At 47.3% G+C, this 12,461-nt stretch overlaps 1 protein-coding gene across 1 annotated transcript in view; it reads left to right on the forward strand.

Annotated features, from left to right (window-relative positions):
- The window catches only part of VAC14 (VAC14 component of PIKFYVE complex), a 79,810-nt gene that overhangs the window by 25,389 nt on the left and 41,960 nt on the right, over nt 1-12,461 (forward strand). Inside the window, exon 13 of the mRNA XM_081199959.1 lies at nt 321-477. Coding sequence (XP_081056085.1) covers nt 321-477 — 157 coding nt within the window. The remainder of the gene's footprint in view (nt 1-320; nt 478-12,461) is intronic.

The following is a 12,461-nucleotide window of genomic DNA, read 5'->3' on the forward strand; positions in this document are numbered from 1 at the left end:
ACTTTCCCATTATTTTAAATCCATGCATTTCAAGAGCACACACTATAGCTATGACTGATAAAACAGTTTGCAATGGAGTATTCCATATTCAGGATCGTTAAGAAAGGAACTGAAAATAAAACTGGCAATATTAAAGTGGCCTTGTACAAACCTTTAGAGCCTCTGCATTTGGAATACTGGTTTCAGTTCTGGTTACCGTATCTCAAAAATGGATATTGTGGAGCTGGGGAAAGTGCACAGGAAAAGAGCACAGGGAATCCTTGTCTTCTCTGCCTGCCTTGTCAGCCACCCCTTGATCTCCTTTTATTCCTTGATTCCAGGTTATCCTCAAGGACCTTGAAGTCTTGGCCGAGATTGCATCCTCTCCAGCAGGTCAGACAGAAGGACAAGGGGCACCTGACGGCCCCAGTTTACGACCTGGGCAACTGGAACTGCACATTCCTGCTCCAACTAAACCTTCCCAAGTTGGCTCCTCTGGTAAGTGCTCCTGTCTCTGGCAAAGATCTCACACGCTTTGAGCAGCCTCTAGATATTTTTTTCTCCTGGTGCAAAGTGGCACGGGGCAGCTTTAGACAGGCGAAGGCAAGTGATTCCCTGGCAGAATCGGCACCAGTATTTGAGGGGAATGTGTTTGCCACAGAGGAGGGCCGCAGAGTGTGGTTCCAGCTACAGCTGGAGCCTGAAGACTTCTGTGCAGCTTCTGCTTGTAGTAACGGCTGGTGGGTGGGGAGAGCGAACGGAAGCATTTGTGTTGATAATTATACACCTCCAGACTCATGCAGAAGGAGGGTGGGAGGTGAGAAGAGAAGCAACAGTTGTGACACCAACAAGGAGGCAGTTTGGGAATCAAAAATGTTTTGCTGTGTCCCTGCCTTGAGTCCTCATGCCTGCAGAGTAGAACTGAGCCAGGTAAGAGCTTAGAAGAAGTTTGAGGGTGAGACCCAGACTCCATTTCCTGCTCTTCCCTATTGCTGGCCAGTCTCCTTCATCCCATCCCATTCCTCTGCTTTTGAAATGCTGTGCCTGCGCCCTTCTGTCGTTGGGACAGACTGCAGGGCAGCCCCTCTGGAGCAAGCCATAGCAATTCATCAGGCTGGTCTTCAATAGAGTTTGTGTCAATGGGAAAGGAAACAATGGCTAAAGTTTTAACAGGGAATCTATATTTCCACGCAAATCAATCCCAAAGCTTTTAAGGGATGTACATTATGGTTGCACAGTGTGCCTAATTTCTGCCATTTGTGAATAGTGGGAGTCCTTGCCTTTGCCAAGGACTGCTTCTGATTTTGTCTTAGGGCAAGTGAGGTTTTATGAATGGGGACATCTCAGAGCACAGGCACCCTTTTCAGCCCAGATGGGTGAAACTTGATGAATGTTAGCATTAATCAACATACATAGCAACAAAGCCGCTATACAGGGGGGTGAAGGTAATAGAGGGGAGGGGAAAGACAAATGAGGATAGAGAGAGAGAGAGCATGCGCACACACACAAGTGAACAGCCAACCACAGTGCTGGGGGACTGTGGCATTTGGAACACAGGTCAAAAGCACTGAAACAGCGCCACCTCCCCTGGGTTTCCAGGCCCAGCTCAAAGGGCTGGAAGGGCTTTTTCATTATCAGGGACTGGCTGCCCACTCTTCCAAGTCATCAGGGGAGGCCCTCCAGGTCCACCCCCTCCCCCCATGGAGCTTAAGGATCAATGCTTCCACTTTCCATGTGCCAGACTGCACTGTCTTCCTCTTCGCTGTCCACCTTGCAAGAATAGTTAACAATCTTCAAGTAGTTTTCTTCATCCAGGTCAACTAATTTGGGCTCTTATGTGTGTGTGAGTGCTGTATAAATCTGCGTATCCTTTGCACTGTTTCCCACGCCACCCCCCAAAAAACAAACTGTCGTGCTAAGCTTTTTACTGTCGTGCTAAACTGCTGTTTCTTACTTTTGTTACTTTTGTCTTTTTTGGATTGTAATAATGTTGAATTTATTTATAATGTTTCTTATGGTAATGTGAGACATAGCAAAGGCTTGGTGACTTGTTTGGTTGCCTTTGAACACAAGGAACATGGACAGGGGATTGGGTACCTGTTGGTTCTGCTGATTTTATAGGGGCTTCCATTATCATTGGCCATGGGCTGTCATTCTGGAGAGCTTTGCACCCCTTTTCAATAGTTCTCCTTAGAGGAGCAGTTTCAGTACGCTCACATCTGATGCACATTTGGCAGAAACCCCAAGCAGGGGCTTCTTGGTGGCTGCTCCCAGTCTCTGGGACTCATTGCCAAGGGGGACGAGCTTGCCCAAGTTTTGACCACACACTAGTTGGCAAAAACATTTTTATTTAGACAGATAAGCTGACTTTAGAATATGTTGAAATTGGTTTTTTTCTGTTGGTTTTGATTTTATTGATTTATCTGCCTTATTTTTCTGTTCTTCCTCACTCTGTATTTTATTGCTGTTTCATTATATCTTGTTGTACTTGTGTTGTTGCATTTAGCAACCTGGAGACCATTTGGTGGAAAGGTGGGAAATAAATTTAAAGATCAAAGACACAAGAACGTATCAAAATGTGTATTTGGGTAGGTAACATGGCACCGGTGGAGGCTGGTTTCTTCGAAGAAATGACAACTCACTTAGGATTTCCTTATTGGTAGAATACCTAGTTGACTCTTCTTATCTCTCTTCAATCTGTGGCCAATTCTGTAGCAACAAATGTGGCCCACAGAAAGAAGTGGTTGCCCAATTGGGAGTTCATTTTGGGTGGTTCCTGCTCCTGCCTTGCCAGTGTTTCCTTCCAAGGTTCCAAGTTCTTCAAATACCATCTTGGTGGAGACTAAAGGCAGTGTGAGAACATCAGATGAAACCTGAAGTTGCAACTGGATCAGGCCAAAGGTCTTGCATCTTGTTCTACACCGGCCAAACAGTTCTCATAATGGGAACCCTGTTGCTGTTGCCAAATCTGCCCAGTAACACAGATAAGAGAGTAACAAGATGCCTGCAGGTGCATCATGGTGAATGAGTTGTCTCTGCTGACTCATGAAGAATTATTAACCCATTAACCGCATTCCTTAACAAACCCAGCATGTGGGACCAGAGTGCAGCAGCAACACTCTCCCCACCTGTGATTCCCAGCAACTGGCATTCCCAGACATACTGCCTCCAATAGTGGAGGGGCAACATAGCCATAATGGCTAGTAGCCCTCTCCTCCATTAATTTTTTCTAAAGCTGTCAAAGTCTGCTTTTGTGGGAGCAAATGCCATGCTAGTTCTGCTTCAGCAAGACTTGTTCTTCTCTATGCTTGGTAATTCTATCTTTAACTATGCTTCCCACCAGCTTTCCTGGAACAGATGTTAAGCTAATGAGCCTGTAATGTCTCAAATCCTTTCAAGATGCCCTTTTAAAAACTGGTATTATATTGGCCCCTTTCCAGTCCTCAAATATGGAGGCTGATCTTCAGGGTGAGTTACGTACTTTTGTTAGAAGATCAGCATTTTCACACTTGAGATCTTTGCGAACTGTTAAGAACTTGTTGAGCCTTGTCCATTCAAAAGACAAAGAGTGGAAGTCCAAACAACCTCATTCTTTTGTGACTTCAAATCTTCCAGTCTGCCAAAGGATCCCAGGCAGCAGTCCAGTACAGATCTCCAGGAGAGGCACCCACAGGGTGCTTCCTTCAGGTTCAGAGCTGGAAAGAATCCATAAAAGTTCATCACCCACCCAGATCGCACAGGTATGGCAGAGGCCTGACTGCTAGGTTGCTGAAGGATGCTCAGAGTGCAACATCTTGGAGATGGCCATGGTCCTCAGGACTGGGTTTATGACATCTATGGGAGAATTGCATGCCCTCCCAAGTCATCCCTAATCCTCTTAGCCTCTGTTGGGCAGAGGGGCCACTGAACCAGCCCTTGCCTGCTGTCGAAGAGACCCTCTCACCTACTAATCAAGGCCCCACTGAGAAGGGAAGATTAAAAAATCACAGGGAAGATTACAGATTTCATCAGCACCATGGAAATGTGAATTTTGCATGCAGGAAGCATCTATGCAGACAGCCCTTTACTTGCCTTGATTGACTCACGTTCCAGAATGCTTAAAATGTGTTTGGCAAGGTTAGGGCATGAGGGAAAGGAAGGTTTTGTTAGGCTTATCACGTCGTGCCTATGTACATGCCATATATTTAAAGCACATTGCTTCCCCCTAAGAGTGCCAGGGACAAGTTTGTTAAGGGTGCTGGGAACTGTAGCTTTGTGAGGGGTAAACTACAATTCCCAGGTTCCGGGGGGGGGTAGTGTACTTTAAATGTATGGAGTGGATATAGCCTATGTATTTCCTCCCTCCCCCTGTCCCCCTGGGAGCTCACTCACATGTGCATTTCTCCCAAAGCAACTGTGTAAGAGAAGTGAGTCACACAGCAAGCTTCATCCCTGAGCAGGGGCTTATCCTGGTCTTTCTTCCCTGTCTAATGCTCAGCCCACCACCCTGCACTGATTTCCCATCTGGTGCATGGATGATGAGCAGGAAGGGCAAAGGGACAGATCATGACAGGCGGTGGAAAGGGATAATAGGGTAAACACCAACCATAGCCTTCCTGGTTGTTCGCTTATAGTTCACCATCTGGCTAGAGGCTCCCTACTTCTTCCTGAGAGGGTTCCAGGTTACCTGAAGTTGTGGCTGGTTCTACCTTTGCACAGTGCCCTGGTGCTGCTATCTCGGAGGCCCGCTTCTTGGAAGCATTTGGTCCACCATGTAATGCCCTGGCTAGGAAGCACGATGAGCTCATGCTGCTTGTCCCACTGTTGGCTTGTGCTGAGCACAGCTGGGAGCAAATGCGCAGGGCCTCGAGTGTGCTATTGATCCTCTGTCTGTGCGGGAGACGGGTGGGGGGAGGAGCTGGCTAGGCGGCTGCAGAGCTGTGCTTTAGATCAAGTGGATGGCTTTCTCTTCCCTCCCCTGTAGATTATCTAAAAATAGCCTTGCAGTTGTGGCATCCATCCTAAAGGCTGCCGTGGCCCCTTTAACTCCATTCCAGTCCAAGCCTTTTATGTCACATAATAATTTGGAAAGAAGATGTCCAAGAAGCTGTGTCTCCCAGCTTTCTTACTACTTAAAACATCCATATCTGTGTAGCCCTTTTAAGGACATGGCTCTGGTTTTTGTGCCCAGGACCATAATATCTGCAGCTGATTGCCAGTAGAAGTGTTTACTGGCTAGAGACTAGGAACACAAAGAGGTTTGCCGAATGTCATGAGATGCAAACCTCCCAGCATCTCATGGCCAGAAACAAGTAGGTGCGGCTCCATCATAACCGTTAAGGCAGATGGACCGGTTTGCGGGAATGATCCTGCGCGGGACTTCTTAAGTTCTTTCTTCTGAGAGAAGAGAAGAATTTGGTGATGTGGGGGAAAGTCCAGCAGCTTTTGACAAACATGCTTGTGCCAGAGTTTTTTTTCCTTTGGGGGGAGGGTTATTCCAGTCTGAGGCCGCCAGCAAATTCTGTACATTCAACAAGGCGTTTCTCCAGTTGCACAGTGGGCTTCAGGGCCAAGAAGATGATGTGGCAAGGTGCCCGGACTCTTTCTGGGCAAAGGCAGAGCTGGGGGAGGATGGCAAAGATAGGAGGATCAGAAGCTGGACTGTTCTTCCAAGTAGACTCCTAGGCATGCTGTGCTAAATGGCACCTTTGCAAGCCCCCATCTCGCCCTCCCTGCTGGTTTCCATTATATGTTTGCCTGCTCAAATGGCGAACCACCAGATTGGCTCCCCAGGGTGGAAGAGAGGGCCAGTTCCATTTCATCCTCACACTTTCCTCAGAATCTGTTTATGCAAATGCTGCTGTTTGCTTTTCCTGGCGGGGTGTATTTGCTCTGCTTGCTGAGCAGATCTGCTCCCTGCTTTGCTTCCCCCTTATTTCCCCTTTGAGAAAGCTGCAGCGAAGTGTGCTGAGTTGTCTTCATGCTTGAGGAAAGTCTTCGTACTTTTTTCAAGCTGCCCTTTCTTTTATTTGGCAATATTTCTGTGACTGCATTGGTACATGCCCTCGCTTTCACAGGGCTTCGCAAAGATGGTAAGTGCTTTCTTGGTCTGGAAGTATCCTGTTCTGTTCATATGAACATGTGGATCCTCAAATATTTCCTTGTACCCCACCTTTCCACCACCCAGTGGGTTCTTCTGGGGGAGGGCAACCTTGTCAGAAACAGGCTGAACATCTAAACCTCAAATGAGGGATAAATTTGTAAGAGTAAGTGGATTGTGCCCCACTGCCCCAGACAGAAACAACAATTTTAAAGGGGGCAGGGAGCCAGGATAATAACTATTAGCTTCCCCGGACTCGTGACTTCTGTTTTAATGAGGAGAAGGCCTGGCTTGTGATCTTGAAATACTTGGGCAGGCTCTCAGAACCAGCAGATCAGCTGCCTTGTCATGTGAGGGCCCACCCAGAGGGGAAGCAGAAAGCTCTGCTGTGAGTAAATGACTTGCTCTGGTGTGCTAGCTAATCCCCTTGCCAAAATGCTGGCTCTGAATCTGTAGCTCTGTCAGACACAAAACCACCCACAGAGGTAGGTTGCCCCCTCTATCTTCGAATTGCTTGGCTAGCACTTCATGGAACATGTTAAAGTGGGCTGGACCTCTGAGATCCTAGTAGTGGGCTGGAATCAACGCCCCCCCCCCCAGTGTTTCTTCACCTCAAACTGCTTGATCGAGAAGCAAGTTGCTTTCCCCTCCCCTTGCAATGGGCTGGGGGGGCAGGTGAAGCAAAGGATTTTGATCTTTACAGTGTCAAATGCCTTGACTTATGCTCCTCCCAGTGTATCCCAGCCCATGAAAGAAGTCAGGGAAGAGAGGTCAGGGAGGCAGCAGATGTCACAAAGCCAGCCACTTGTGCTAATCTGAGCTGGCTTGCGAAATAGGCTTTGGGGATTAGGCACTCAGAGCAGGGCCTGAGTCAGGAACCCACAGAGCAAGAGGACAGGAGGATGCTGGGCTTAGAGCCAGACATGGCCTTCCTGGAGTCTTGCTTGGGCATCACCCATTTCCAGCCTGGCATTCAGATTTCATTTCTGGAGGGAAGTTCCTAGCGTCCGGTTGTGGTGAAGTCTCGTGTACCACATGGGTTGACCTTCAAACCCTCTTAATCAGCAATTTTTCCCATGCGGAGAAATGTGTGCATTAACCCTTCCCTGGCCTGGGGCTGATGGGCGCTATAGTCCAAAAACATCTGGAGGGCAGCAGGCTGGGGAAAAGCTGGTTTGCCCCATCAGGTGTTGACATTTTGTAGGCGACTGTTTTGCCTTGTGTTCTGGCCTGGGAGAGCAGCTCTGTCAGTGGATTCACCCAATAAACCTAAGATGTTTCTAAATGTGTGTACATTCCACCCACCCACTTTTTCACTGTGCACCTCTCTTGCTATAAAACCCTGCAGAGGTACGAAGCATCCCTGTGAAGATCCCAGGTCTTGTGCCCAATATGCAGAACTGACTGCCTTAGGCAGGGCAGCCATCCCTTTGGGTCCAAATTGGCTTTCTGGATTGCAGGCATGCCTCCCCTTTGTGCTTCACCACCACGACCGCCCTCTCCGTGACCTCCACACTTTCCCCTTCTGCCTTGTTTCAGTCAAACAAGAGCTTACTCCGGAGAGGGGTCTTTCTCCTGCCATGTGCCTCTGGAAATGGGCGGGTGTGTGGCGACAGAGAGGAGGGACAGGCACACACCCAGGTGCCTTGTAGTTGGGGAGGGAAGGAATGAAGACTGGCTTGTGTCTCCATGAGACTTGGGAAGGGGGAGCCTACATCTTAACAACATCTGTTTCAGTGATGAATTGAGAGGCAAATGTCTTGGGGCGGTTCTGTTTTTGTTCTTTGAGCTGCTCTATTTTTATCTTCCCATGTGATGTTCCTTTACATCATATTTACCAAGTTGAAATACAAAACATCCTGTAGTAGTATTAACCGGCTGGAAAGTCTCTCCTGCACATCAGGTTTCACTTAAGATAATCTGCCTGCCTTCCCTGGTGGTGGTGGCAGCAGCAGCAGCAACAATCCTAGTGCATGTTTGGGGATGGAGAAGGGGGTGTGGGGATCTGCTCTTGTACCCGCTCATAGGAGCTTGATGGTCAAAAGGCAGCTTCTGCCTCCTGAGTGGTTCCTACTTTTAGAAGCATAGGATTGGTGGAGCTGCAGCTCTCTGAAGCCCTTTCACAGCCCCATCTGCCTGGCGGACAGCTGGGGGAGGGGGATGAGGGCTGGAAGATCATTGGTCTCAAGGCACTCCAGGAACTTTCCAGTGGCCCCCCTCCAACCCCCCTCCATTCCTGCAGAAGAGCCAAGAGACAGAAAAATAGTTGCTCTGTGAATGACACAGAATTTCTTCCATCTTGCTCTGCCCCAGAGTCACAAGCAAGAGATACTGAGCAAAATGCTTTAGACTAGAGGAAGGGGTTTGTAGAGGCTCTCAGAGCAGTTTTCTGTTGGGGGGTGGGGAATAGTCTGAAACGTTTCAGGAGGGAACTTGGAAAAGAGCTTGAATAGCAAAGGGCAAGCAAGCAAATTTGGGGCTGATGTACATCCAAAATGCTCTGTTGGCCTTTACAGACAGTTATGACACCTAGTTTGGGGACTGAAGCTGCCATGGTTGGGCTGGCAGACTCCTGTTGTGGTGACGGAAGAGGAAAAAAGGTAGTGGGAGGGAGTCTTGCTGAATCTCCTGGGCCCCTCATTAGCATTTAGAACTTTTGGCCTCCTCAGAACCTTTCTCTGTTGACAGTGGAGGGCACAGTGTTGAGCTAGGGCTGCTTCTGTTTTACAAAAAGCTGCCATAATGCAGTGCTGAGAGACAATTGTCCTGCCACAAGAGGGATGACTCTGCAGGGCAGTGCCAAATTGCAGTCTTCTGTGGTGTTGACCATCTGTATGGAACTGCGGGAGAGGAAAGCAAGTTAAGAGTGTCTAGTCCTCCTGTTGCCTTTCTGCAAGGAATAAAGCTGGGCTTGTAGGGAATTTTCCTGGGCAAAAGCATATCATACAGTTACACGGTGTAGAGCTGGTCTAAAGAAAGAAGATTGCCTATAGGAGACTTGCCCAACCAGCTTGTTTTGGAATACTGCTCCCACCAGCCCTAGTCCAAAACAACTAGTGTTTCTGACTGATGGTGAGCTACCTGAGTAGGCCCATGCGTATCACACAGTTTCCTTGAACTGCTTATCCTTTTAGGGAATCTTTGCAGAATCCTCCCATACACCCAGCGTTTGCAGATGCCAGAGAGGTAAAACTGCTTCCGGACAAATTCTGCAGAAGTAATGAACACAGGCTAAGCCTGCAGACTGCTGGGCTGCTGGGCAGAACTCGCCATTATCTTCATCTCTGAGGAAGTAGAGGGAGAGAAGAGAAACCTTAAGGGAAGGGGGAGCTCAGGCACTTGTTTAATACCAGGTGATGATGTGTGTGATAGAGAAGTTGAATTTGGGCACATGTAGCATTTTCCCGCTTGATCAAGCTGTATGGCTGACCAGGTGGTGGAGTTGAGGAGAAATTCAAGCTGTCTTCTTTCTGAGCTTCCCGCTAGAGTGCAGTCTGCTGTGGCAGGCCACGGAAACATGATGATGACTAGAGAAGGCATCTGCTGCTCACCTTGGCAGTGAGAGTTAACACCATCATAGTTGCTTTCCAGGAAACCTCTGCGGCTTCTCCCTGAGCAATTCCCCTGAGACAACCCTACTCAGTTGCAACTCACCCTTGTGCTCACTGTGGGCAGCTGAGGTGTCTCAACACAACACTTGTGGGCTTAGGCTTCTCTTTATGTGTACTAACAGCCAGTCTGGTGTGTTGCGTATCTGTGAAGCCTCTGATTTGTGAGCATCAGCATGAATGAATCGGTTCAACTGTGTTTTCCTAACACCTCCTCCTGCCTTTCTAGTATTTCTGCTCCTATAAATAGTAAGGCGGGTTTAATTGTATCTTCTTGCTATGCCATCGTGGGCGAGCCACCCATCGGTGGCAGAAGCTGGAACAGAGGAAGTTAAAGGGATCTGGGAGGCGTGGGTGGGACTCTTGGAAGCCTCTCTGCTGCTTGACTGTTTCTATGTTGTAACCGTGCAGATTAATTGAAAACTGGCTGGGCAGAGATTAGGAGCTGTGAGATGGTGGGCACAGGAATACAAAGCTGAGGTCTTGCTATGGATGTACCTTCATAGCAGGAAGTGGGTCTCCTCTCTGCATGCCTCACACTGACCGCCACTTGTTCAGTGTATCCAAATTCAACAAATTTTGCTGCTGAACCAGCAGCAGATTGAAATAGTGAAGCTGCAGCCTGTTTCCTGCTTGTGTTGTGCATTGTGCAGCAATATTTGCCAACTCCTGACCCCAAATGAGACGTCTGTGATTTTACAAGCTGCCTGGCGGGCAGGGAGAGAGGCTGCCAGAGTGGCTTTTCTGGTCCGTTCTGCAGTGGTGCACATCTTCTTTACTTGTCGTTCATGAGTGTGGAGCCCAGGAGTGCTGACTGAAGAGCCAAGCATTGACTTCCCCATCGACAGACAATTCGTGGAACTGTCTGACCTGCAACTTTTTTTCCTCTTGAAAAGGCATGATCAGCATCTGATTGTATAAGGGGAAAAAGAGACCTATGTTAGGGGGCAATCCTTGAAGCTTTTCCTGTGACCTGGACATTCTGCCCAATTACATCAGGTCTGACCCTTGCAGATAACTTCCTTTAAAGAAGGCCCTGTTCAGCCTTGAGTATCAGTTCCCACCCACCCCTTGTCTTTCTGTTGTTTTCCATATATTTGGACAGGATAGTAAGCCTTTGTAAGAGCCAGGAAACAAGTGGCTTGGGCACTTAAGTGCCTCCAGACTCTCCAAAACCTTACAAAAACAAAGGAACTGGGTGCTCGTGAAGAAGGGCTGGGGGGGGGGGGAGAGAGAGAGAGAGAGAGAGAGAGAGAAAGAAAGAAGTGCATATTTTGTTTCCTACATCCAAAGAGTTATACCCTAAGTTTGAGGAGAGGCTTTGAGAATGATATTTGCCTGCCCATTCTGCACCTTTTTAACATTATGCTGTTTGATTGAAGGTTTAAACAAGTATTAAGGTTGATCTTTATTGCCAGTGCCTACCATGACCACCACTCTTTCTAGCAAGAGGACACACTTTCCCCTTCAAAAGAAGTTTGGCTTTGGGGTTGTCTTTTGCCTCTGTTCTCCATGGCCTAGTGACCGACTTGAATCACAGTTTATCTATGCTGGCTGGGGCTGATGGAAGCTGTAGTCTGAAACATCTGGAGGGCATCAAGTTGGCAAAGGCTGTTTCTTGGACATATTGAGAGTCCTGTTGTGCAAGGTAGTCTTGTGGGTTCATAGAGCATCTCTCCTGAGATGCTTCATCTCCATACGATGTTTTGATTTCCATTTTCCATATCCTAGCCTGCTCTATAGCCGTGCTTAGCTGGGTTACTTTAAATGCTCTTTGGAATGACTTCCTAATAATCAAGTTTTCACTTTTATCTGTCACCTTCCAGCTTTGGTTTTCTATTGCTGTGCCAGGTTTGTGCCAATGTCTGCATATAGGATTGACAAGATGGACTGTTTCAAGAGGTGGCAGAAAGATATTTCGAAATTTGTCTGGCAGGGCAAAAAGCCCAGAATTAAATTTAAGATATTGACAGATGCCAAAGAAAGAGGGGGGTTTGCCCTGCCGGATCTAAAATTGTATTATGAAGCAGCTGCGTTTTGTTGGCTGAAAGACTGGATGCTCCTCGAGAACACAGACATGTTGGATTTGGAAGGGTTTAATAATGCATTTGGTTGGCATGCATATTTATGGTATGACAAAATCAAGGTGCATAGGGCCTTCAAAAACCATATTGTCAGAAAAGCATTGTTTAATGTTTGGATAAGATACAAAGATTTGTTGGAAAACAAAACCCCTAGATGGTTGTCACCCTTGGAGGCTAAGGCATTGAAGAAACTCAATATGGAGGCCGGATGGCCAAAGTATTGGGAAATTCTGGAACAGGATGGAGATAAATTGAAATTACAGAGTCATGAGAAACTGAAACCTAAATTACAAGACTGGCTTCAATATTTTCAAATAATGGAGGTTTTTAAACAGGACAGGAAAATTGGCTTTCAGGTGGAAAAATCAAAATTAGAGACTGAACTGCTAGAACCCAATACTAAGAATTTGTCAAGAATGTATAATTTGCTGCTGAAATGGAACACACAAGACGAAACAGTTAAATCGGTTATGATTAAGTGGGCACAGGATGTTGGGCATAATATTATGTTTGCTGACTGGGAATGGTTGTGGAACACCAGTATTAAATTCACGGCATGTAATGCCATAAAGGAAAACATTATGAAAATGATCTACAGGTGGTACATGACCCCAGTCAAGCTAGCAAAAATTTATCATTTGCCTGATAATAAGTGTTGGAAATGTAAAGAAACTGAAGGTACTTTCTATCACCTGTGGTGGACGTGCCCGA

This window comes from Podarcis bocagei (assembly GCF_964188305.1).
Source record: "Podarcis bocagei genome assembly, chromosome: 7".
Classification (NCBI taxonomy): domain Eukaryota; kingdom Metazoa; phylum Chordata; class Lepidosauria; order Squamata; family Lacertidae; genus Podarcis; species Podarcis bocagei.